Raw genomic sequence first — 27,927 nt, forward strand, 5'->3', positions numbered from 1 at the left:
GGGTTTCAGATTTGCTGACTTTTGATGACAAGGGGAGAGGGCATTTGAAGGTTGCTTACGTTATCAACCACCCCTTTTGAAGATATGAAATATTCTAAGGTGCTGATGAAATTTTGCTGACAAGGGGGGGGGGGTGTCAGAAATGGCTAAAAATCTGCTTACGTAATACTTGAATGGCCTCTAATAATAAATCGAATGAAAATTACTGTAGAGAAATATCAGAAAATAATGAATCAAAACCTTTAAGAAATAATGGGTTCACAGACTAGAGCTTGGAATGTGTAACAACATCGAAATCACAATTTGCATAGTAATGGCGGATGATAAGGCGGCCTGGGTTTTTGCAGTGGTTATAGTAAAACCTAATTCTCTTCAACAAGGTAAAAAGGTTTATTCGGATTCTTTTCAGTGTGTCGTCTGATAAAGCCTAATGCCGTGATTGGTCTGAACTGGAACTGAGCTGTCGTCTGCTCGATTGTCGAAGGAAAGCATAGGTGTTTCACTTGAAGGTCATTTGTGGTTTGTTTGTCGGAGCGTGCGTGTCTCTATCCCCTGTTTGCTTGGACGGGGCATCATTTGAACAGCATCGTGAAGTCAACGCTCGACGGAAATGGTTGTTGAAAACGACGCTGGAGAAAACCGTCGCTCAAAGAAAATGGATGAAAATAAAGGGAAATCAAACCGATTTGCGGCTCCTAAATCTTACATGAAAAGGGGCATCATGACCGAAGATCCGTTTGCCGATGACGGTGCCTCATCAGTGGCCAAGAGTTCGGCAGCGACAAAGAAAAGCCTTCCATCAACAGCCGACGACAAGAACATGGATGATCGTGACGACGACGACGAAGTGGGCGATGGCTTCGGAACCGAAATGGTGAAGCTTCTCAAAGGGTTCAGCTCAAAGATGAAAGAGACAATTGAAGTGAAGCGGCAGAAAGTGGAGAAATTCGCCGAGGTATGCATTTATCTATCCATTATCTATCTTTCTCATGATCTGTATGATTGCCGTTTAAAAAGGTTTAACTTTTACTATATGCGTATAGTGGAACCTCTCGGTAACAAACACCATGGGACCAACATTTTTGTCCGCTAACGGAGAATGTCCGTTGATATATATAACGAAAAATGCATTGAGACCCTGTTCCTCACTCGTCAAAGTGTCCGCTAACGGGGAGGGGATGTTCGTTATCGAGGTTCCACTATATTGTTTCATGTCATCAGTACCTATAGGTGGTGGAACGTGGGAATCATTTGCTCTGGCTAACGAAGTATCTAGTTGCGGCCTTGGTGGGGGGGCTCAGGGAATTTGATCAACCCCCAATGAACTTTGTGAAATGTACTATACTTTTTTTAAAATAACCTGTGAATATACGATGCAATGCCTCCCTACCTCTTCACACATGAACTCTAAATTATCGTATATCGATGGCTTAGATTTAGAATGAATACCTTGTAACGTACATCGAATATCGAAAATTCTTAACTTTACAGGAAGAACAAAAAAAATGGCTTGTTTTAGCCCCTCGATAATTGATGAATGGCATGTTAAAACACTAATTAACAATAAAACTCTTGGATAGGATGTAAATATGTAGAAAGAATATTTAAAAATATTGATAATATATAATATATCTATATTTTAGATATATATATTATCAAAATATTCCTAGCAATAAAACAATATCAAAATTCACCGAAAATACGTGGTCTTCCCATTAAAGTTGGTCGAGAAATGACATACGTGGTTCCTTTTTTTTTCTGCCTACACAAAGCATATCGATGATGATTATTTTTTAACAACTGTATACGATGAAATACGATGTTTAGAATCTATAACCATCATTTTCGGAAAAAAATTATCGAAAAAAATATACTGAAGCTGTCATCGATTTACGGAATTTCTAGTAACCCATGCATCAGCACCTCTGGTGATGAACGTACATAGATGCGAAGGGCAGGGCCATTGTTGTTAACAACATGGGTTCCCCGGCTCCCTCCCTAACTGAAAATACTTGCCTACTAATTTTCACACTTACTCTGAAAAATCGCAGTTCCAATTCTCATAATGACGAGGTCCCCCCGATGCCCTTGAGGCCCTCGGTCCATGCTAGTTCGGGGCCCATGTGTTAAGACGACTCTGGTGAAAGGTACAGCAGTGAAAAAAAAAAACAACTCCAATATCGTAATTCGAATTACAAACATTGTGTGGAGAAATCAAAATACAGAGAGAATGTGACTTTTTGGTTTATCTATACTCAGATTTATATTGCCACAGGATAAATCTTGGGACTTTTACACAGATTGAGTCACACGTTCATTTTTTATTAGTAGAGTAAACATTCAAACGTCATTTCCCACGTTCTTTTTTTCCCTAAGGACATTGAACATTGGTACTTCTGGCATTAAGGGGGCGATGTATTGCCTCCATATTAATTTTATAGCTCAGAATAAAAATGTCCAAGAAATAAATATTTAAGGTCTCCACTGTGGGGGACGACCCATAAAGATATTGTAGAGCAGGAATTCCCAATCTTTTGTCTCAAAGATATCGGCATCTTTGGACAATTTATGTTTTACACGACACCCTTACCTGATATCAAGATGTTTCGGTGTCATCTTATATTGCTATAACCAGGGCCAGAATTAATGTTACATTCTTTGTCAGCAGAGGAAAGCAGGCATTTTGGCAACTCAAGTCAAGGCCGTAACCAGGATTTTTGGCGCCCGGGGCAAACATTATTTTGCCGCCCTCACAACTTTAAAATTCGATAATTTTGTAACGGTGTTCTTTGTTCCCACCTAAAACTGCCGCCCCCCTAAACTTATAACCCGTGCAGGTGTCCCCTGCCCCCCTAGTTCCGGCCCGGCTCCGAGTAATATGGAAGGAGTAGTTAAATAGTGAATTTCGGTGTGCCCCTAGTCCAGTGCCTGAGGCACCAGACCCGCCTGCTTCTGCCCCCCCCCCCCAGTTGCGACCTTAGCCATGACACACTGGTTGCGAATCACAGCCAAATTATTACGTTCTCAAAATTCTTTACCCCAAATATCTTTTGACACCTCTAGACAGATCTCTTTGCCCATTGCTTGGGAATCACAGTTGTGACGTGTCACCAAAATCGTTTTCCCAATGGGCTCAAAATGGTTCTGTTAAACTAATTTCGTTGAATGTGATTCTCACAGTACAGGACAATGGTCAAATAAAATGTGCACTGACACTCGTTATAATGATCATCCGTTATAGCGACCGTTGCAAGTCCCAAATGTTTTAACGACTTTATCTGAACTTTTACCTTTCGATACAACCCCGTTATCGACCTAACAATAGGACAATGGGGGACGTTTTAATAACGTCGATTCTATTTATTTTTCTCTGAGCGGTCTCAGTAGCCATGTCCCCATAGGCGTAAACTTGTAACCGGTCCATGGGCCCGACATTCCCCCGCCCTTATTTGTCACTATCTGTCTCATATCACTGTCACTATCTCCATAAGTGTCTATAGAAATATTGGGTTTGAGGGCCCCCCCTTCCAATATTTGCAATAACTTCACGCTTATGGCCCTGTCTGTCTGTCTGTGTATTTATTTCTAATAAATAAAAAGGCAAATAACGAAAACTAAAATCATACATTTCAATTGTCGAGTTTAATTTTTTTTGTCTTTCATCAGGAATCGACTAACGCTACAGTGAAGAAGTTTGTGGAAACCTGCAAGACCCAGTCAGTGGAACGCAGGGCTGTTTTGGAAGAGTTTCGCAAGCAGATGGTGGACATGATGGATAACATTGAGATGAATTTGAAGAAAGAGAAAGAGTTCTTTGAGAAAAGCCAGGTTTGTGCATTTTGACACTGTTCGGTATACTCTACGTACTGTACGTACATACAGTTTAAGCGTTTTCAAACTTCTTGTGGTCGGTTGAAGTTGGTTTTCTCTGGTTCCCCACTTACTTATGCTAGCTGATCTCCCCGTTAAAAAACATAACCACAGCGAGCAACAGGTTAACAACGGTACAAATATCCAATCGTTATATTTCACTCATAGATGGCAGCACTGAAATTTCAAACACTCACTAGATCCGCATTCAATGTTTTTCTTCTCAAGGGGGGAAGGGGGATTTAAGTTTTTTCGAGCAAAATAACACTATAATCTCGGCTTTAGGGGTGGAGGTCTAATCCCCTTTGCGTATGCCAATGCTTCCAGCACAACTCAATCGGTAGTAAATTGCCCATGGTGATAGACTGGAATTGTGCTCGGTTTGAATGAATGTACGAGCATTATTTTATTATTTTATTCCCCCCCCCCCCCGATTTACAATGTTTAAATTTTTTAGATTAATTTTTCTTAGATTGAAAAATTTGTATATATATATACCTCCCTTTGCCCAACTTTTTCAAAAATCAAGTTGGTGTTCAAAAAAGCTTGTACTGGTAGTTTGAAAAATCGGAAGCTCTTGCACTTCCCCATCAGGAAAGTGGGGGGGGGGGAGAGGGGGGGTGTGCCTAAATGTTTGAAAATTCCGTCTACATCATATTTTAAGGTGGTACTGGCGAGCTCTCTTCAATTCCAGTTTTTTTTATTACTCCGTCATTTTTATTCCAGATTTCTCAATGTATATATATTAATATATATTAAACCATGTTGTGTGTTTGTTATTTTCACATCTGTTGCGACTCATAACTTTTGAAGAATAAATTAATAAATTCCCAGGTACTCCCATCCTTGGAAATGCTTCGATAGCTCTCCTGCAAGGAAAGGGTCCCAAGGTGTCGTCCTCAAAAAATTAAAGTACGTTCATCTCATCCAGAAGCAAATGAAAACAAAAAAAGTTAGCATCGTAATGCAATTATTAAAACCGAAAAAATTGTTTAAAATACTAAGGGTCGGCTACTCATTGCTTCTTGCGCTTCTTGGCAATATCTATATAAAAAAACTAATTTCTTTCACTCTTCTGGTTTGTTTCTCTGTTTTTATATATAGAAACTAGTTATTTCTTCTTTTTTTTTCTCTCTATTTCTTTGTCTGCGCTGTACTTGATCTAAGACGCTTATAAATATACTATTATAGTCATTAACTATAAAGAGTTATTAACGGGGGCTTTAATCTGATAATGAATTGTTTGAATGACCGTGACCGTGAAACAGTGATGTAGAACGGCAGACCCTGAGAGAAGGTATAGAAGTAAATATACACGGTGATTCAAAACTCAACATACAAACTTTTAGAGGAGGTAGAAAACACAAAAGCAAAACAGAATCACATAGGAATATATGACCGGAAACCTCAACCTGATAAGCTGGAGAAGAAACGAAGATGCAGAAATGACATGCCAATAATGGGTGGAAAAACTCTTTATTTAGCGATACTTTACACGAGGAAGGTACGTGTACAAGTTACGTTTCACAACAAGTGCTCAAAGTTCTTATCATAAAAAGTTATTCACAAAATAAAAAAAAAATCCCGGTCATACAATTCCTATGTGATTCTGTTTTGTTTTTGTGTTTTCTACTTCCCCTAAAAGTTTGTACGTCGAGTTATGAATCAACCTGTATAATGCTCTTTTACCTCCTCCAAGGCCACACCTAAAAAAATTTAATCTAAAGAATACATCTCTTTCATCTTGGGGAACACTAATGGCGTGATCTCTGATTATTAACAATTATTAATTTTTTTAAAAATTTCTAATAAACAGCAGTACCCCCCAAGAAAATGTGATATAATTTTTAGTTAAAATTTTATAATAACCCCGCTGCACACTCTGCTTTACATGCAGGTCCGTAACTAAGATTTTTACCTCCCCCACAATATTGAAGTCGATAATTTTGTAGCGTTGTTCTGTGTTCCCACTTAAAACTGCCGCACCCTAAATTTTGCACTCTGATTCCGACCCTGTTTGAATGACGCCACTCTAATACGTTAGGTGGATGCGGTATTTTCACATTCTTTTTTGGCTTCTATTGGCCTTCAAAATTAAATATTTACATTTTTTTTGAGTGACCCATAATAATTCTGCAGGATTTTTTAAAATATATATTTTTGTGCATATTTAAATGAATAGCATCAGTGGTAGGCTAATTTTTTTGAAAACATTTTGAAGACGTCGCTTTGGAATCAGGGCCATCTTAAGAGCATCGTGGGTCCCCCGGTCAAGTGACTTTTTTGAGGCCCTTACCTGGCAAATTCTCAAAATTTCAACTAGTTCTAATTATGTTTGTCCCCTGGTCTGTGCTTGGGTGGGCCCATGCTTTAAGACGGCACAGCTTGGGACCCTTTCCTTGTGGGATGAGAAGCGGCTTGCGCCTGGTCCTTCAATATTCAATTACTTCAGTCGACACCAGTCGTAGAGAATAGGGTACTAAAATTAGGTTTTTCTTTTCATTTCCTGACCCCTCTTTTTGGAACGAGAAGAAAGTGATTGCTGCGCAACAGAAGCAACTTCGCCTCAGCATTATCGACAGGAATCAACAAGCCAAGAACATGAGGGAATTAGCAGCACAGTTTTTCAAGGTATACATATATACTTTATATATATATATATATATAGATGTATTCTATTTCGTGTTTCGTGTGTTACACTTACTTTATACTCTTTCACTTGCATTCTTTTTTCCCCTTCTTTTCTAAGCAAAGAGACGATTAGAAAAATTTTATTGATGTGTGCGTGTCGGTCACTGACTTTATTATAACTCGTTCTCGTGACTTCGCAGGGTATAGACGATTTGGAAACGAGTCATATCCATCAGTGTGCTCAGATCCACAACGACATGACCAAGCAGATGACTAAGATACAGAAAAAGATCCTGCAGGAAGACAGGCAACTGCAGATGATTCAGGTTCGCAAGAACCTGCAGAGTATGATGTTCAATTGATCTGTGAACTAATCGGGAAAAAGAACGGTACCTACTACCGCTCACTTTCATTTTTCTTTTTATTATTTCATTTCTAATGTTCATTTCACTTTCAGGGTGTTAACATTGTAATTTTAAAGTATTACATTTTTTTTAATTTTTTGTTTAATTCATTATTGCATATTTGGAACATTTCCATTAGATTGAATTGTACCGGTATTTGTTTACATTCGCTTGTTTCTCAACACAACTCGTATTTTGCACAATTTTATGTGAGGTGCTGTGCCTAGGTCAGGTAATAACTTTAAACAACGTTATTTAGATGTACCACTAATATGTTTTGGAGAGGAATGCATTTCTCAAATAAAGTAAGCTTCAATTTCATGTTCACATGATATAGTTTGAGTTTTATTTGTTCATTTCACTACTATTTGGAGATGCTAAATATTATATTTCAGATACAATAAAATTTTACGTCTCTAGATGTCTATGGGTTCGAGATACTTTTTTTGCTTAGACTTGGACGAATAAAAGTTCATTGTGTTAATCGATCCCGATACATTGTGTTAATCATGTTACACAGCTTAGGTTTATACATGCTGGATTTTAGCGAATACAAGTGAGGCAGGTACAGGACTCGCTATTTAAAGGTTCAAACTTTAAACAAAATATTCCGGGCTGACCAAATATCACATGACAGTATTATACAATATTGTTTGGTAATGTAATTCTATTATATAATAGGTCTATATATAATTATTGAGACCTCTAATACGTGCCCCCCCCCCCCGAAACACAACCTGTAGCATTTTTTTTAAATATTTTGAAATAAGCGGCAATCATACAATGTTCTTCATTGAGTCATGAGCACAATGATCGGCTGGAGTCGATATCTAGACATCGAAGCATTGATGCGAGCCCGTCTATATCATTTCAGACAGTCTCATCACAGCGACAATTTCACCTACGACAGAAGAAATCTTCAATTTGGTAATTTCTCTTTATTGAATGGAATTCCGTTTGATGGTAGCACCCCTTGACATTACCACACTTAACATTAGACGCACACGCTGCACAATTCATGTTAATTGAGTATAGTGTACATATACTACATTGAGTATAACGTGCCATCAGTTAACATAAGCCAATGGTTCTCAACCTGTGATACTGGTACCAGTGAAGATACTGGACAGACATTGAGAGGTACGCGGAAAATAATCAACAATAATGGGAAAAATACTAGCAAAGCGATATAAAATCTTAAAGTATTAGTTATGGTTAGGGATACGTAAATTTCGTATTTACGAAATAACCGCGATAAATGCGAAATTTGCCAATTTTAACGAGTAAATGCAAAAATTCGAATTTTTGCTACTTTTCTGTGAAATCTCGATAATTCAAATTTTATCGTTAATTCTTCCGTGTGTTTCCAAGCTATAAATGACACCTTGAAAGAATACGAAAATGAAAGAGTTAGTATCAGACTCCGCACGTTATATGACTGCGTGATTCAAATTTTTAAAAACTCTTCTTGGTGACAATATTTTACACTACCATTGCTGAGCACATAAAGTGAATCTTGTAGGTGACGCATTCATCAAAGAATTCAAAGAATTTAATTATTTTGTGGCCAAGACGAAGATAACTTATTTTGCACTCAAGAAAAATGAGCAGTGCGTATTTAAGCTACCAAAGAGAAAAACAGTATCACTGTATAAGTAGGCTATTACTAGCAGCAAAATTCTTCCCGACGCCTGTAGTAACGAGGCAGAATTCGTGGTTCAAAGGTGTCATTCATCTGAGCGAATATCATATATTGCTGCTTTTTTCGATAGCATAAGTTTCTTAAAAACAATTTTGACAATGAAATTCTAGCTCCTAAAATACGAGTTCAGTTGACTTTTGTTTTCGAATTCTTTAGGAAAATTATGCTAATCGACAATTTGAAAGGATCAAACTTTCCATTCACACATGTTTTGTGATTAGCAGATTTGAAATCTTTTGGGCTCAAATTTCAAGGACATTTTTACGAGAAAAAAAATTGACAAATGAGTACAGTGGAGTCTCGCTTATCCGACATAAACTGGTCGGCATAATACAGAGGTGTTAAGGAAAAGCCTATTAAACGTCAAATTATGTTATAATTTTGCACATTATGAGCCTAATAATCATGTTTACTGCAAAACAGCAGAAGAAATTTAGTGAGAAAATGAACTTACAGTTACAGAATATTTTGAAGTTAAATACACAGTCCTTAAAAAAGTTCAGTCCTGTGATGATTTAAAAATTTTTTTGATCTTAGTCTGCTTTTTCCTGACGAGTGCCGTTTCTTCGCTGCCAAATCTCGCCATCTTTGCAGCATCATTATGTCGATTCCTGTAGCTTCTTGTTGCTCAATGTATTTAACTGCAGTTTCTAGAATCTTAACTCTGTCGTTATGTGAAATTCTGAAATCTCAACAGTTGGTGCTTGATCTTTTTTTTTGCGGTGGGATGTCGGATAATACGGAATGTCGGATGAACGAGACTCTACTGTACGTTGGAATTGATGAACGGCATGGTATTCTGCTGAAGACACAGCAGCAGGAAAGAGTTAAAATAAATAGACTTTACACATGACATCCAACCAGTGTCGTCTTAATGCATGGGTTTGACCGAGCACGGCCCAGAAACCTCAAGTGCAGAGGGGCCTAATAAAAATGAGATCTGGTTCAAATTATCGAGAGTAAGCATTTCTAGCAAGATGGGGGGGGGGGGCCGCAGAAAAATCATTTTAGCCGAGGGCCTATGATATAATATTTTTTTAAAATATATTTTATATATTTTTTGTGAACAAATACGAAATTTCTGACCTGAATTGTTTTTGCGAATAAATGCGAAATTTACGATTTCTAAATTATTATTATTATTATTATTTTTGTTTTTTGCGAAATTTTGGATTTTTTTTTTGGCGAAATTTACGTATTCCTTGTTATGGTTCAGTATGATCAGAGGGGAGTGGTATGCTCGCCGTGAATTTTTAGAAGTTCGCACACCTTCTACGCATTTCTAAGGATATGGAAGCCAACATGGCACTCCACATCAATCAGCAGGCCCCTATGCTAAGATCCTTGGCACCCTCCCCCCCCAAGTCAGACTTTTTACGTGCCCTCTAAAGTGAATTTATAGTATGAAAAAAAATGTTTAAAATCATCTGGGCTAAGCACGCATTTCCATTTTCTTTGCGTACGGAATGCGATCCTAATATGTTTCAGATGCAAAAAAAATTGAACTCATCTGTGTGAATAGACCCAGACGAGAAAAATTCGATGTCATTCGCGGTCATTTGAAACTATTCATCATTGTGCCCTTCTCAGACCTTCAAGTCCATCTCCGCCTATGAACAACGGAACCTGGTGCTGAACCCCATCAAAAATGAATGAATGGACATTGCAACATACCCCTCCCCTTCCTGCGTACAGGCTTGAGTCCCGTGCATGAGACGACTGGAAATTTTCAGACTTCTCAATGTTTCCTTTATGTTGACGCCTCTGCCTGTGAGTGCTTCATTTTCCGCCATTAGGCAATTTTCCAGAGATTTTTATCATTATTAGCGGTTTTGTTCACCTTTGGCATTATTTTCGACGATGACTGGGTCTGTCGTGACCCAGGCTCTGTCCATTCCGGGATGTAAGCCTTTTACCCGTTCATTCACCTTTGGCATTATTGGCAATTGTCAATGTTTCCTCGTATTTCAGATTCAAAATTGAAGCATGTCTTCCTTAAAAATTAATTCATTAATGAATCGCCAAAAAATTCATTGATGAATCATAATTAGGAAAATATAACTCCATTCTGCTATTTGTTATTTAGGAAGCAAACTAAAAAACATAAATTAGTACAACTTCCAAACAATAAATGGCAAAAAGTTCATGATATAGGATTTTTTTTTTTTTTTTGGCTGCTGGTCAAAGCCATCCATTTTTTTTAACGTCAACAAACACGGTGACCCACATATTGAATTTGCTGCCAGGCCCGGATGAAATGTCGAGCCGAGCCAAATGAAACTTTTTTCGCCAGTCCCGCGGTACAATTTTTGATGGCCGCTCTACTGGTATTAATCGTGGGATTTTAAGTAAAGGCCCGTTTACACGAGGCAAGTGCTTTAGTTGGTAACTTAATTTTAACTTACCGATTCTTCTTGAAACTGTCCACACGATAAGTGGTAAGTAGGCGCTCATTGGATAATTTTTACGGAGGTGAGCGCAGTTAGCGCATGCGCGCTTCAGTCTACTCAAATCCACGGAGAGAGACAGACGCAACGCGCGGGAGTATAATAGTAATAATTTTTTATTTATCTGGCATTCAGAGAGGTGCCTTTTTTAAAGCTCATAGCTTTCGTAACGATGGATGAAGATGATCAGGTAGAACTTAAGAATACTGTGATCAGAGCCACATTATATGATATTTTTTTTAAAGAATATAAATTTATTCACTTAAATAAATTTATTCAATAAAAAAGGAGAAACTTTTTTCTCACTTGCGCGAGAGCAACGCACTGAGCAAGAAGTAGGTCACGCGAGGGAAACAGTTCGCTTGTCCCCTTTTTTCGTCTCTGCCACCCACGCATCAGGAGGTGCACGTAAGGGGGGCGAGAGATGACATAACAGGGGAAAAAAGAATACACAGCATATTATAAACTTAAGTAAGTCATCGAGAAGAAATATAAGATTTCTCTATTTCTCCTCTAAGTTCTAAATATCGATTATATGATATTTTAATCGAAGTTGAAGAGGAGATAAATTATGAATTATGTAAGCCGAAAATACGGGAGAAGATTCTTGGCATTCGTAGGAAATTCTAAGGGTTAAAAATTAAATAATAAAAATTCATTAAACAAAAATTATTTCCAAATTTTCGAAATCACTATTATTTTTTAATTTAATCTATAGAGATGACATCTTTATGTTAAATATTTGATCATGTATTTTTACAACAGATGGCAGCAAATTCGTTCTGGACGAGAGAAATATTCGAAACCCCCCCCTCCAGTTTTTAATATATAAATCCTCCCCACCTGATATATATTTTTGAATCTTCAATTTTTTTCAACTCCTGACATCACGTCGACAGAATATTCCATAGCTTTTTCCAACATCGAATAATTTTTAGCTTGTTTGTTAAGGTAATTTTCATTTCAATAGTTCAACAAACATTCATGGCGAAGATATTTTTCAACAAACTTGAAGCTTGTGTCCTCTGGCCACCTCACCATCCAATATTTCCGCGGAATTCTAGCGAAACTTCAGGAGACGACGGAGCATGAACAGTTTCACGCATGAGATTTTCCGGGCAGCCGTGTTTTCCTAGGAGCAGGTTTCCTGTGCCGCGCGAAACGTGATTCACCCAGCGCGACACGCCGTCCACTCACCAGCAAGAAAATTAGCATGACTGTTTTCCCACAGAGCGCAATACGCCTCACGACAGCGCTTTACGTCGGGCGTGATTGGCTGACTGCTTCTGGAGGAGTCAAATGCGTCGTGCGCCGCGGTTTTGCCGATATTCCTTTCACTCCAACCTTGTGTACCTTCTTTCCCTTCCCTTCAAACCGGAGCATGCAGACGACAGAGTAGCTGATGCCAAAGCCATATACTTTATATAGCCGCCCTGAACTGACGCGCCTCGCTAGGAAAATACAAACGCGTATCGTTATTATGTAACTCGTTTCTGTCGGCGCGAAATAGTCTAATTCGGTTCACGCTGCGCAACAAACCTATTCCTAGAAAAACCCGGCTTTACAACTGGCAACTTTGTTCGGCTTTGGCATCGTTTTTTGGCGATGATTAGCAATTTCCCATATTTATCTTGAAGAAATATGGTCAAATGGTTTCGATACTGTCCCAGATCGAGCGGCAAATATCCAAAAAGCTAAAAGTCCTGTATAAATTGATCGGAATTAAAATTTCGGACGCTACCGAAACTTCCTTACCAGAAAAGTCAGATCGCCATATCAACAGAAATCACAGACGCTACTGCCGGTTGGTTACTTGACTGACATTGCGCTTTGATCATGAGTCGTAAGTTATTCGCCTATTTATACTTCGATTATTTATTTTCAAATAAAATAATAATCTCTTCGCATGTTGAATGTTGTATGATAATAAAAATTATTATGATAGATTATAATCGCCGTCACTTTAGTATGTCCATGATCACCGAATTCGGGGATGAAAAGCGTATTAATAAACAAACTAATAAATAAGTATAATAATAAAAATAAAATAAGTATTTTTTATTGATCTCGAGGTTAATGCTTTCAAATTCTATCATATGAGATAAAAATTCAAGTTTTGTTTTCTAGTATCAAAATGAGTCAAAAATGTTACAATATCTCGTTTTATACATCAAATTGCAACAAAAATTGCTTAACACTAATGTTGAGGCCATCGCGTTGCCCTGTATAGACATCTAGAGACACCTTTTGGACAGTTCTTTGATCCCTTGTTAATACCAGTTTTTGCTCTTCAAGGTGATGATAACCCTTGTTCAAGGGTTTTTGACAACTAGCTTATCTGAAGATGCATTTAAAAAAGCAAAATTAACTGCCTCTGGCGGGAATCAAACCTTTGTTCCCCTTGCAAGCTGGGCGAACGCAGTAGGCCATTACACTGTGGAAGTACCAAACATTTTTCTCTTCTTAGAACATATGACCATCACAACAGCTATATAATGTGTATATATATAGCTGCTGTGGTGGTCAGGTGGTCGTAGTGATGGAATCGCTTCGCAAGGTCCCGGGTTTGAACACCCCCATCCGCCATAGTGGTGGTCGAAGTCCACTGAATTTGGTTTTCTGCGGTTCTCAACCTTGAGGCGCAAATGCGAATCAATCTCCCTGTTAAGAAATCTCATCACAGTCAGAAAGCAACAGGGCTAGAAACTGTACGAATATTCGGTCATTACAATTCACTCACCACTTTTGAAAAAATAGATGGCAGCACTGAAAAATCAGACAACACTAGATACACACTCTCACTGTTAGGTACACACACTTACACTTCCGGCACAACTCACTAGGTAGTAAATTGCCCATGGCGATTGTAAGACTCGGGAGAAAAGAGTTGGAAGAAGGCCTGGGAGAAACAGAAGTCGCTAGAGAAAGAAAAGAGAAAAAAATAATGACATTCAAAAAAGTTAGAGTAGTGTGAAAGTTTGTACTGAAGAGACATGATGCGGTTTCATTGGGGGTGTTGGATAATAAATGAAATAAAGTGTTGTTTATTCTTTTGGGAGTTTAGAACCCAGTTATTTCTCCCTGAAATTGCAGTAGAAGTGTAGCCAAGGACCTACGACCGATAAGAAGACGGGGAAAGTTTACTGGCGCAATTGGCAGGACCGTGGCTTCAACTACTCAAGACTGTGAGGTGAATTAGAAGAAAAAGAGTGTCCTAGCCATGGTGGAACCACTCCAGTTTGTATAGAATGATAGTAGCAGCGTCTAGCTCCCACAGCGGTTTTTTTGTAAAATCAACCCGACTATGGTGCTGAAAGGGGGCAATCCTGCGTAGGGAAGAGAAGCAGGTTTTGTGTGGCTGTATTGAGATTATAAATAAAGATGTCGTATTTGGCAAAAAGGAACAAGGAATATCTGGAGACCATGGCCACAAACTTAGGGGGGGGGGGTAGAAGTTTGACCGGAGTTTAATGCAGCTTAATGCAATTACTGAAAGCCATACAGGAAAGTGAAGTATACAATGAAGCGATATGCCGAGAGATGCTGAAAACTATTATAAGTGATAAGAAAGAAGGAATGGAGGAGTGGTATAGAGAAAAGGAGATGGAACATGAACTCGAAAGACTGAGAATCGAGACATGAGCCAGAAGAGAGTATAATTAGGCTGGGTGCGGCAGGGATTTCCAGGACATGATGCAAAAATTCAGTATGAAAGAAGACATAAGTCTGTACCTGGTGCTGTTCGAGCGGCAAGCTTGTCTTATGGGGCATGGGAAGATTGATTAACTGAGCTCTTGAGACTTCTTCCCTATGAAATAAACCAGATAATTGCCCGTGAGCCGGAAGAGAAGGTACAGGACTATAATCAAGTTAAAGAATTATTATTGAGAAGATTCAAAGCCCCCCCACCAGAAAAGTTTTGGCGGATGTTTGCTTCATGTCACAAAAATCAAGAGGGCACATGGAAAGACTTCTACTATGAGTTGTGTACCTACTTCGATGGGTGGACGTTGGCTTTGGGGTGATGACATTTGAGTAATTCAGAGATTTAATCATCGCAGATCAAATGAAAGAACTCGTCCCAGCAGATTTTAAGGAACACTATCTGGACAAATATTGTGATATAGTTTCTTCAAGTGAGCTATCGGAGAAACTAGATAGATTTAGAACTAGATAGATGATGTAAAGAGGACTCTGAAGACACCCTTCCCTAATGACAGAACAAGTACCCCAAGACCAGTTCATCAAAGTCTGAGATGGAAAGTTAGCACAAACCAGAGACTTCAGGGTAAGTCCTTCCCACCTAAGTCACTGATGGGTTCCAATACCAGAGAGAGAGAGCCTCAGTCACTTGTTGTGTGTGTGGAGCAGAAGGCCATATAGCAAGGTTTTGTATTACAAGAGGTCAGCAGGAGCCATTGAGCAGGGCCAGGCGAACTCTGTCCCAACATAAGAGGAGGATATGATTGAAGAAACCACAGTCCTAACAGCACATATCATGGTGCCGGCAGATGGTGTTGGTGTGAACATTGACACATCGCAGACTGTGAGTTTGAAATGTGGTCAGCAGACAATAAGAGGTGTAGTCGATTCCAGAGCCCAGATCTCAGTCGTTAGATTGGATTTGGTTGAGATAGACAACAATGAAGGTGAAGGGAGGAGAATAATGATCAAGTCCACATTTGGTGAAAGCGAGATAGCCCCTCTGAAAATATGCATAATGAAAATCAGCTACAGCAAACACGGGTATGTGTAGATTATTTGCGTAGTGTCGAATCGCTTACTAAATGAAATGTTAATGTCTGATGCATATGACACACTCTTGGGAAATTTACAAGTTCTAAGTCCAGTCGATGAGCCAAACCATAAGGATGTTGTGTGTACCTCATCTGCCGATCATGGATAGAAGGCCAAGTCCAACGACAGCAATAACAGCGATTTTGACATACCTAACAAAGAACTAGAAGAGAGGATCATAGCCCAAGTTGAGAGCTACTTCACTGACTTCAACATCACAAAGAACAACTTCCTGCTGAAACACATTCGGAAGAACAAGGAGGGCTATATCAGTCTGAGGTTGGCCTCATTCTTCATGAAGGTCAAGACCCTGAACAAGGACTGGAGGGTTGTCCGGTACTGTCTCAAGAACTCGAACAAACTCCAAGTCAACGGAGAAGGTACTAAAGTGTGCTGGATCATGCCCATACTGGCTTTCAAGGAGACCAGATGCACTGAAATGATCGATCTGCAACATGCCGTCTGAGGAAGGGACACCCGAGTCCATGTTGCAGTTTATGTCAGAGCACGGTGAAGTCGCCAAAGTGACAGTCGTCAATAGAGGATCTAAGATACCGGGTGACTGTATGAAATGCTGCCTCTGCGTGGTGAAGAAGACGTTTGCCCTCGTCGAGTACAAGATGCACGAATCCGCCCAGAGAGCAATCACTGAAGAAGGTGGTGTTGTTGCCAAGAATGGTGTCAATGTAGCACCTCTCCTCTCAGACATGTACAAGACCAATTGGGATAAGTCCATGTACGAGGACAAGGCCACGCAGCTCAAGAAGATGAACTCGATATGATATGGCAGTGGACATCCTGTCAATAGGAAGAGATCGGCAGCAAACTGGTTCCAGTCTTGGTAGGAAACGTCCAAGCAATGGGACTGGCGATTGTTTTTGTGTCCATTTGCCAAAGCAATCAACAGAGCTCCAAACCAGCAGCCGAAGACTGAGAAAGCCAGAAGCCAACTGGCTAAGTCTTTGATCGCCAACAGCGGTGTGCCCAGGAATCAAGACATGGAAAGGTCATCCTTCGCTTATGCCAGTGGCGACCACCACTCCATGAACTCTTTGATGTACAAACGTTATTTGCCGTCCAAGGATGGTATGGTCACGATACTACAAGAAGCAGCATCATGATTTAAAAAAATGATAGATTTATTTTTCGTGATGGGACATGTAAGGTTCAGGAGAAAAGAGTTGGGAGAAGGCCTGGGAGAAACAGAAGTCACGAGAGAAAGAAAAGAGAAAAAAAGGGACATTAAAAAAAGTGAGAGTGTTGTGAAAGTTTGTGCCGGAGAGACGTGGGGATGTTTTGGATAATAAATGAAATAAAGTGTTTTCTTCTTTTGGGAGTTTAAACCCAGTTATTTCTCCCTGAAATTGCAGTAGAAGTACAGCCGAGGAACTACGACCAATAAGAAGAAGATGGGAAAGTTTACTGCTATAGACCTGAAATACGCTCGGTTTGAAAGAACAAGCATATATGGGGTTACCAGACATCCTCCTTTCTTGTGTCATTTGAAGAATTTTTTGGAAAATTTGTCCCTTTATCCTGTTTTTCAGGTTTTTGGCATTATTTTAATTGAAGTTGTTAAGGACAGTGCAAAATTATCGAAATTATTCCAGTGTCTGTGCTAGCATGTAAAAGGGTCCCTAAGTCCTGGACAAATAAAGAAGTACACTATTTTAAACTGATTTTGCGAAAAATAAATTGCTTAGGGATTATGAAATTTTGCTGACACCTAATTTTTTTTTTTGATTTGTCAAGCCCTGCTCTATAGAATTTCTAATGAATTAGTACATCCTAGGATATGCATTCTGAGCCAATGCGTGGCACTTATTTATGTTGTCAAAGTTATGCATGTTCTTGCCTGTTCTGCCTTTTATATTTTGAAGCGAAAATGTCAAGTGCTTGAATTTCCATGTTATGTAAGTATCGTACTTATGGTCTGCCTGCTCTCTGAGTTTTTGCAGAGAGTTTTTCAAATGGGAGACTGGGTTGCATTTGCACCTCAAAGTTGAACAACTGCAGAAAACAGACTTTAGCTAACCACTACTTGCCACAAACAGGGTTCTAACCTGGATCCTCATGATGAGAGTATAGCACAATACACACACATGCACGACAGCACAATTACATAAAATACTACAAACAAGCAAAGCACTTTCTTTTCCTCAATAGGTCTAACTTTGAGTAATAAAGTCTTATTTTCTGAAAACAGGTAGTTTCCATGTTTGCGATTCAAAACATTTTCTTTCTATTTTTTTCTGTTCAGATGCCCTTGGTGCTCCACCACCACCGCCGCCACCGCCAGCCGAGGCTCACCCGGAAGATGAAGATGGAGGAGGACATTCTGGTGATGAAATGGAAGAAGAAGAGCAAACGGAAGAGGGTAGTGAAGGAATGGATCCCTTGGAGCTCATGCAGAAGCGAAGAAGTATGCTCAGCGGCAGGGGTGTTACCTTGAACATGTTGCTGAGCGATAATATCTTACAAACTGGTGAAGGAGTCTTGACCATTGACTATTTGGTATGTTGAGTGTTACTTGATTTGACTGTTTTCAAGGTCATTTCTATGGCATTATTTATAATACTCAGAAAAGGTATGTATTCAATATGACAAAACATGCTTAAATGGTTTGAGTCATACTATAATAAACGGCAACAAGCAGTAGTGATTCAGAAAAAAATTTCTTTCGAGAGGAGAAGAAAAAGGAGTACCTCAAGGATCTGTACTAGGCCCTAGTACAGTACTTTGATTTATATAAATGATTTATGCAATCTGAAATTAAATGGAAAGTTGATAACCTTTGCTGATAACACAGTGCTTTATGTAGAAGATATAAATACAATCGATTTAATAAAAAAAAGTAGAAAAGATGATCTAACAAAAATTAACATATGGCTAATAAAACATACACTTAACACACAAAAAACAAAATACATTTATATGAAAACAAAAACATGAATCTTAATGAAAACATACATCTAAAAATACATAATCACTGTCGCTATCAAAATAATAGTGATTGCTATTGCCAAGAAATAGAAAAGTTCATGAGTACAATTATCTGGATATAACAATACAACATGACCTTAAATGGAACTCACACTGTGATATTTTAATCAAAAAAATCAGAAAATATGCAATAATCATATATAAAATGAAAAACTTAATCGATAAAAATTTTTGAAAGACTTATTTTATGCATGGATTTATTCAATCATTAATTATGTAATTTGTGTCTGGGGTGGAGCATACTGTGACAATATTTGGAAATTATATAGCATGTATAATAGAATAAGATCTCAAATAACAACAGACAGTACAAAAATACAGTGCCACACTATATCTTTGAGACAAAACTACTTATATAGAATGATAAAATTTTCACAAGTAAATGAAAAATATTTAACGAAAAATCAAAATAAAATCACAGGTAGATACAATTGAGTATACCAGGTACCAAAGCCTAATACTGTATACACTGTATAAAAAGAGCTTTTCCTTCATAGCCACTAAAGTTTTAAACCTATTTTATACTGAAAATCAAATTGACATTAGAAAAAACGAATCATGTAGTATTTGACTTTGAAAAATATTGATTATGAAATGATTTTAACAAATACTTTGCAACCAGATATAAAAATAGTTTTGCACTATGTACAAAAATAGAGAAAAATTTTTAAAATTATAAAGAAATGTGTATGGTTTTGATTGTGCATGTAAGTGTAGATAGGTCCACGTATTGTATATGTATGGTTTGTAATGTACTAACTGATATTCACAATAAGTAATAAGTAATTTAATTATATAACCTCCCAAAATGAGTAATCTAACATTTTATCATAATCGTAAATACATAAATAAAAATACAATATAACATGTCTCATCATTATAATAAGCTGTTGTCTGAACCATATGTGTTTATAACTCCCTTTAGACCTGCTGGAAGGACTTTCTAAGTCCTTTGGGGTGATAAAGTATATGTATTTATGTGTTTTTGTATTTGTACTTATGTGTATGTTTGTATTTGCATATATGCCTGTGTTTTTGGGATTTGTTTATTTAAAAAAAAATGTTATGTTGCGCTGATATATATTCTAAGTTCTGTCTGAATACTTCATATGATAAAAGCAGGGTATGAAAAAATCCTGATTTAAAAATAATCAGATTTTTTTATTTTAATTAACTGACTGCTTATTAATTAAAAAAAATCTTGTTAATCATTAAGAATGCACATTTTAATTTTTCACCTAACTACTGTTTTCTCTTAATCTCTCAAATTTAATTCAGCATTAATCAATGAACTACAAACGAACTATATTTAGAGAAAGATGTAGTCTCCACTTGTTAATACAAGATATACACAGATCTCCCACTCGTCCTACTTTTCCTACTTTTTGGTAAAATGTCCTACTTTTGTCCTACTTTCTCAGTTTTGTCCTACTTTTCCTACTTTTTTTACCAAATCCTATCGACAAAATTTGTGTAATTGATTTTAATTGAGCAGGAAATTATTGATATATTGCCAAATGTTACAAATGTTGGAGAATGCAATTAATGATTCTGCCAAAGCAGAAATTGTATTATTTTTAAGGTAATTTTAGAGGAGGGGGAGGGGTATGTGGACCATTTGATTGATTAATTTTTCATTTGCTTAGTTTGAGTGTTCAACAAGTATAGTAGTCATTAAAAACTTCTGTCTGGATGGAAAAATAATTTTGTATTTATTACTTTGTGGTCTTTTGGACAGTAACTTTCATCATGCAAAATTATGGTGCAAATAGGTAAAACAACAGTTTGCATTTCAAAGCAGTTGGATACATTGGCCTATTCTAGGTTTGGTGATTCTGATGCTACCCAATAGCATTCAGTTGTCTTCTGTATTTTTAAGGCATGAACAGGCATAAACAATATCTACAATGCTCAGCAAAGAGCTAGAAATGGAAGTGCTTCATTTGTCAAAAATGATTACACTGGCATTGAACAGTAAAATGTGAACAAAACAGAAAAATTAAAAAAATGATGAGCAACACAGTAAAACTATCTGGTTCACCTTGCCTTATATACGTCGGATCTTGTAATTTACACATTTTGCATTGTGCTTTTTAAAGTGGTCTCGAAGGAGCGTCTTAAAAAAGTATGTCTTCGAAATTTGGTGTGCCTTGTCGAAGAGAGTTGACAAGCTCTTCACTTTGAAAGGCTCCAAAAAAGAATGTAATATATATATGAGGAGAGACAGCAAAGAATTATCTGTGGTTGCTAGTGCACTGTTTTGGCCAAAAATTGGCTTTTGTAACCAATGTCATTTGTCATTTTGTTTTAGCTTGACTGAAATAGTGCTAGGGGAAAAAAAAGTTAATTCAAAATTTAAAAAAAAAATTTAATTATTAAAAAAAATTTTTTTTTGCAAAAAAAAAATTTTTTTAGGGATTTTTTTCCATTATGCTATTATTATGTTGTCTAAGGGGGTTACCCTCCCCCATCCTACTTTTTAGTCCTGCATTTTCCTACTTTTTCTCATTTTTTGAGTGGGAGCCCTGTATACAGAAAAAACTGGCTAATTTTGTAGAGATACTGATTTTGGAAAAATTTTCCTCTCTGCCCCTACCGGGACTCGAACCTGGGTCCATCAAATGCCAGTCGAGTGCTCACTATCTAAGCTATAGTGACAGATAGAATATTTAACCCATGGCGAGCATATGTGCTGAATGGTACAGTGCATGGTCATTAACAGCAATCAGCTATGTTATTTACGAGCCATAGCTGATTGTTATCACCGACCATACACGGTACCATTTAGCATATATGCTCTTCCAAAATCAGTATATTTACAAAATTAGATGGTTTTTCTGTATATCTTGTATACAAACAAACTGCAAGCAAAAAAATATGAACAAATTCAGTGTTTATGTGACACAAAAGTTGTTGAACCCAAATTAATTTCATGGATTAACATTTTCTTATAGAGAAAAGTGCTTTTATTCCTGAGGATCCCTTTCTACCATTAAAGTGAATGCGTGGTGGCAACTTGGTATTACACATGTGCTGTAGGTTTTTCAATTCATTTGATGTACAACCAAAGGGCCATTTAGCATCAACTAAATAAAAAAACTTTCTATTGACAAGAGTTTGTTTCTTGCGCAATCAGTGAATGTGTTTCTGACTTACATGATGTTGCTTGATAGTTCGCACATTTTTATTCTTTCACAGATTTAATGAGTTTTGGTAAAAAAAATGAACAAACTCAAAATTTTAATATGAAAAGTAAAAATTGAAAGTAGTGATTAGGGCATAGAATTTAAGGCTTTATTCAAAAATAATTCCTCTTTTTTTTAATCAGTGCCACATTGTAATGCATTGAAAATACTTAGTGCAGTTTAGCTAAGTTCCTCCCCTGATATTTTTTTGCAATTTTTTTCATGCACAAAATCTAGAAATCAAGCAGCTTTCTTTCTACACTGTAGATCTAGGATTAAGTTCAAGTCTATATTTACTCCAAAGATCTATACTTCTTTTAATCACGAACTGTATCACATATAAATAACATACATACCATACCAGGTTACTTTTACTTCAATACCATTTTGAAGTTATGCAAAGAAAAAAAATTTAATCCATGATTTAAAAAAAGTGATTTTAATCATGATTTAAATCGACGTACCCTGGATAAAAGATGTCAACTTCTAAGTTTCTCAACTTGATATTTTCCATTATGTTTCATAGGGCGCCAAATTTATTGGAGACCTGTTACCCGGTGGAAAGATTTTAGCTCAAGAATCACAGAAAACATTTTCCTCGCCAAGTTCTTGGGCGATTCACTGTAAGAAACTCTTAAATCCAGATAAGAAATCTGGGTGCGGCTGGTCATCGGTAAGCTCACAAGATTATCAGTTGCAAAATTTATGTTTTCTTTATGAAATCATTAAAAATATGTACTTTTTTCCTTTGTTTATAATTTTTTCATCTTATTAATTTTTTTTCTTCATGCATAGTTTTATATTATTATAACATAGTTTAAGGGCTATTTTTTAAGTAAGGAGCTTTTAGCTACACAGTGAAATCTTGACATAATGATAATCTACAGATTTAGAAAAAATTGCAGAGGGATTATCATTATATTGAGAGGCCTATCAAATTTATGCTGTTGTTGACATCTTTTCTAAATGAGACTCATCAGTACCACCAGAAAAATACATAATAGAAATTACGACAACTTTGTTCACATTTTTCTACAGGGACAGGTGGTGCAGAACACTGATGTTTGCCAGATTTTCTTCAAAAGAACAAAAACTAACCATGTGTTTGACAATATACTGAAGGGGATTTTAAGCAAGATATTAAAATTGTAGCAGTTCCAAAAAATTTTCAAAAAATATTGTTATTGAGAGATTTGTCATAGTAAAGTATATTGTTGCAAAAAGGGTTTTAACATTGGATCAACTCAATGGCAGTTATAAACAAGATGTGAAAGAATATCATTGTAGAGAGATTTATTGCTATAGTACCTATCGTTGTAGCAAGGTTTCACTGTATATTTTTGTGTGCATGTTTGAGATTTTGTACATGTGCTCTGTCCACTGACATGCCTTCAATATGAACAGCTACCATTTTGAATAATGTTGGCAGTACGTGTCCTGTTGTATGAAAGGAACATTTCAGAAAGTCGAGCTGCTCAGCACTTATTAGTACAGCCCATTATTGCAGATATTCTTCACCAGTTTTATTGAGTGTATGGTCCAAATCAGGGCTAGACAAATTCCAGGTGCCAGGTCGCCATGGAGAAATGATAGTGGCCCCTAAAATTTTCTAAATGTGGTTTCTGAATTGAGTCTAAAAAAGGTGACACACACGCACGCACGCACGCAAAATTTTCTGATTTCATTACGCCACATTGTTTAACATGGGAAAAGTGAAAGAAAACATTATTTAGAACCATTTTTCTTGAGCAGCCAAATACCATGCTTGGCTCCTAAGAAATTGGGCTAAATTTTTTTTTAAATTTGTCAAGACATGGTCCAGATGCCATTAGTAATTTTGAGGTTCACAAATGGGTGACTAGTCAAGGAGAGCCGAAAGAACATGTGTGATCAATTAAGCTCTGGCTGGCTTTCTGCAATGAATTGGTGGTGATTAGGGATACATAATTTTCGTTTCCACAAAATAGATGCAGTAATAGATGCAGTTTGCCAATTTTGATGCATAAATGCAAAAATTATATTTTTATTAATTTTCTTCAGAATTGGGATAATTTACACATTTTAAATCAAAAATGGGTCTTTATTTTGCCAAACTGAATTCTTTTGAATTCTAGCTCATACGAAATAAAGGTGCAGTTGACTTTTTTTCTGAGTTCTTTCCAAAAATTATGGAACTAATTGAAAATTCATGAATCAAACTATCCGATCATGCATGTTTTGTATAGTGAGTTTATAAACTTGGAATCTTCTCTTGAAAACAGTATTACGTTGAAGACAGCAGCCGTAGATGAGCATGGCACTATATGTAGTTGATTTAATAAATTTATTTTACCCGCAGGGCATTCAACACAACAAATCAACCTCTCCAGAATAGCAAAGTCTTCAGTCCATCTGAAGCAATCACAACACTTACATCATCTTTATTAACAACACTTAGAATCCAATTTTATTATTAGAAAGTTTCATTGAAATATATATTTTTCTTTCAATGATGTGCCAAGGGATGTTGACTCATAAATGAATATAATAATACATCTATGTTCAGTAGTCAATGAACAGACTTCTGTTGATATCAGCTACTCTAATTTTGCAAAGGCAGCTGTTTAAAGCATCCATTGTCCAACTAATAGCCTGGATGCTGCAATATGTTTTGGCATCTACAACAGTGTTGTGACAGAAAGGAAAAGCAAAATCGCAAGGAAGATAATATGAAGGCAACCAAAGTATTTGCTTCAACTACTGTCTATACTCCTATATAAGCCCCCCTCTCCTTCTTTCCGGGCCACCAAAACAGGATGGTTCTAAAGGGGTTTTTCCTTTCCAAAAACTGAGATGTATATAACTTGGCTCATACATGAGTAAATACGGTAAGTACTTTTATACTTAGTCTTGTAGTTAAACTTGGAAAAAAAATTGTGTTAGTTTTTGTGAGGCAAAATTTTGGATTCAAAAATTTGTTTTGCAAAATTTACGTATGTATCTCTACTGATGATCTCGTATGTGCACATTAGACACCATGAACCTGCGCCGCCTCCTGGCATCCTTCAAACAGTCACAAAACTTTGCCATCATTCATGGAATTTGGACCATACACTCCATAAATCTGATGATGATTTCTGCTGGTGCTATATTTCTTGGGTAACTTCTTCTTTGGGTTTCTTTCTTGCTATAACAGATCTTATTTCTCTGGTGGAAGCAGCTTGTTCTTCTTACAGAGCTCCATCATGTGATACGAAACCCCCCTCCCCACACACACACATTGTTGATGTGATTCAAAATGTAATCTATTTGTGTGGAAGTGATGTCAGTACAGACAGCTCTTGTGCAAAGTTACGAATGCTTGTAATTTGGAAACACCAAATAATCCTTACTTGTAAGATAGCTCTTATATTAAGTAATTAACCTAACTGTGTAAGAAGGGAGCAGCACTTGGTCCAAAGTCAGGACCAGTTTGTTCAAGGATTAAAATTTTGCAAGTAAAATTTCTTTTTCATCCTTAGCAGAGGACTAAAAAAGGGCTTAAGGACGAGAAGGTCATACACCCCCTGGTTCATAAATGGTTGTATAAGAGGGAGCCTTATATTATTGTTGTGAGTAGGAAATTGAATACATGTATTTAAAAAGAGTTATTAAGAAGAAAACGCTCTGGGGCGTACACTATCGATCCTTGTTCTTGCATCTTCACTCTCACCTTACTAGCCTATGATACTAAATTTTCCTGGATTTCTATGCCTGGATGGTTAATCTCTTTGTAGAGGATGTCTGCAATTTCTAATACTTGTCTTGAAAATCTCTTAACTGTCTTGAATTCTAATTTTGATGTTTCTCTTAAGCCTCACCTGTTTCCTTTAGAAATTTTATTCAGCAGATACAGTGAAACCTCCATTGGCGACCACCTCTATTTGACAACCAACCCTCGCTTCTTGACCAGTTTTCCTCTAGGCAAACAATGTCTCTGGAGACACATCACATTCAAACATCTCCAATCTTTGGACATCTCTGAAAACAGTTGTTGATCAGTCTTTTGTCCATGGTCACTTTTTCCACAAATATAACAGGGTTCCCAGCAATGTGGAAAGTCTGGGAAAGGAAAAATGATTGGGGGGGAAAAGTGCAAAATATTTTACGAAAGTCAGGGGAATATGCAAAATATTTTTCAAAAGACAGGGAAATATGTAAAATATTTTTCAAAAGACAGGAAAATATGCAAAAATTTACAAAGTCAGGGAAGAATGTAAGATATTTGATAAAAGTTGAGAAAATTTAGTGAAGAGAAAAAAAATGCGGTCTCGAAAAACATTTGGAAAAGGTTAAGATTTTAAATTATATTTATTTTTCAGGAGTTTTTTGGTCAGAGGAAATGATCAAGTGAATTAAGGAAAAATTTGTTTCCTTGATATATTGGGCTGAGAAAAAGCTGTCTATCTCTGTCAAGCAGATTTTTTGCTGGGAACCCTGTTAAGAGTTGAAAGAAACACTTTCAAGAGATAATTGCAAAAACTGAAACTAAACTTTTATTGAATTGTTCTGTAACATCAGTTATGAATGATTTGGGTTTGAACCCCCATTGGCGGCACAGTGGTAATTAGAAGTTGATTTTCTGTGGTTCCCAACTTTGAAGCTCGAATGTGAAATGATCATCCTGTTAAAAAAAGTCTCGCCACAGAGAGCAACAGCCCTACACTAGTATAAATATCAATCATTGCACTTAACTCACAATTTAAATATAGATGGGAGCACTAAAAATTCACTTACAACACTGGATATACACTCACACTGTTAGGCATATGCCTATATTTCTGGTAGTAAAATTGCCCATGGCGATAGACTGAAGTTGTGTTCCATTTGAAAGAAAGATTATAGACGATGCAGCTGCATTAATTCACGAAAAAAAAAAAATTCCTTTTTAAAGGGTGTGAAATCCTTATTCAGTTTCAGTTACTCACTTTAAATGACATTGCTTTGAAACGAATGCAAACAAACTGTTCAGTATGTTTTGAGTTCTGATAATGTGATTTATACTACAGAAGAAGCCCAAGGCTTTCATGGGACCAATGTTTATGGCATTTTAGAGTGTAGAAAAGTCAGTGTAACTGATGAGATGACGTCGGAAAAAGGTATAAATTGTCAAGAAACAGAGTTTTACACTTACTTAGGAAGTAGTTAGGTCTATTTGACAATTTATTGATCTTGCTTTTCAGTATTTGTAAAAATATAGACTTATACTATCATAAGAGGGCAGAAAATCAGAAATGAAAGTTAGTCAATTAAAAGGGTGTAAAACATCTTCATAAACGAATAACCATCAGCGTGAACAGAAAACTATAGAAAGCGGGATACTAGGAGGTTTAAAAAAGCCCATGCTTTATATTTTCCCCATCTACCACCACCTTCATTCAACAGTCCTCCCCTCTGCAAGCCAAAATCTCATTGGATATCTAGTGGCCTGTCTAGAGAGGTTTCACTGTATTCTTGATGAAACTATTACTTTATCAGACTTTGAAATTGCAATTTGTGAAAATTATGATGTTCAATCTGATTTGTAGGAATTTAATTTCTGTGATTTTTATTGATGACAGATTTATGCCAAAGATCATGCCGATAAATTTTCATTTTTTAACTTGTTTGCTTCTAACTTGCATTTTTGATTTTTTTAAAAATCAGATCCGTTACAAGGGTAAAAAGCTGGACACTTATAAGAATTTGTGGTTCAAGAAAAACAAACAAGCTGCAGAAGCAGCTGAAGCTGTAAGTATTGTCTATCTTGGACCGCTCTCCATGATTGTATAGTTGAAAGTGTTGTTAGTAGGTGGAAATATTTGTTTTTTACTTTTGGTTTATTGACATTATTATTAATTCTTCCTCAGTTTCACATTTTTTACCCTGAT

The 27,927-nt window shown here is 36.9% G+C and overlaps 2 protein-coding genes across 4 annotated transcripts in view; both read left to right on the forward strand.

The window, feature by feature from the left end:
* The first annotated feature begins 513 nt into the window (after positions 1–513).
* LOC149075021 (synaptonemal complex protein 3-like) lies at positions 514–7,323 on the forward strand. The gene is made up of 4 exons (XM_089245746.1): positions 514–955; positions 3,667–3,828; positions 6,403–6,501; positions 6,702–7,323. The coding sequence occupies exons 1-4, from the start codon at positions 611–613 to the stop codon at positions 6,861–6,863; spliced, it is 768 nt and encodes a 255-aa protein (XP_089101872.1). The 5' UTR covers positions 514–610; the 3' UTR covers positions 6,864–7,323.
* A 5,504-nt stretch (positions 7,324–12,827) lies between these two features.
* Positions 12,828–27,927, forward strand: part of LOC149075022 (MPN domain-containing protein) — a 35,703-nt gene continuing 20,603 nt past the window's right edge. The window contains exons 1-5 of one of the 3 annotated variants that reach the window (XM_089246036.1): positions 12,828–12,897; positions 18,112–18,365; positions 22,566–22,712; positions 25,540–25,629; positions 27,704–27,787. In XM_089246036.1, the coding sequence (XP_089102162.1) occupies positions 12,891–12,897; positions 18,112–18,365; positions 22,566–22,712; positions 25,540–25,629; positions 27,704–27,787 (582 nt within the window). In that variant the 5' untranslated portion in view covers positions 12,828–12,890. The remainder of the gene's footprint in view (positions 12,898–18,111; positions 18,366–22,565; positions 22,713–25,539; positions 25,630–27,703; positions 27,788–27,927) is intronic. The other 2 variants (XM_089246037.1, XM_089246038.1) reach the window with 2 other exon arrangements.

Source organism: Pholcus phalangioides, unplaced genomic scaffold (assembly GCF_987345545.1).
Source record: "Pholcus phalangioides strain wild (caught in Gottingen) unplaced genomic scaffold, Ppha-v1.0 ptg000016l_1, whole genome shotgun sequence".
In the NCBI taxonomy this organism is placed as follows: Eukaryota; Metazoa; Arthropoda; class Arachnida; order Araneae; family Pholcidae; genus Pholcus; species Pholcus phalangioides.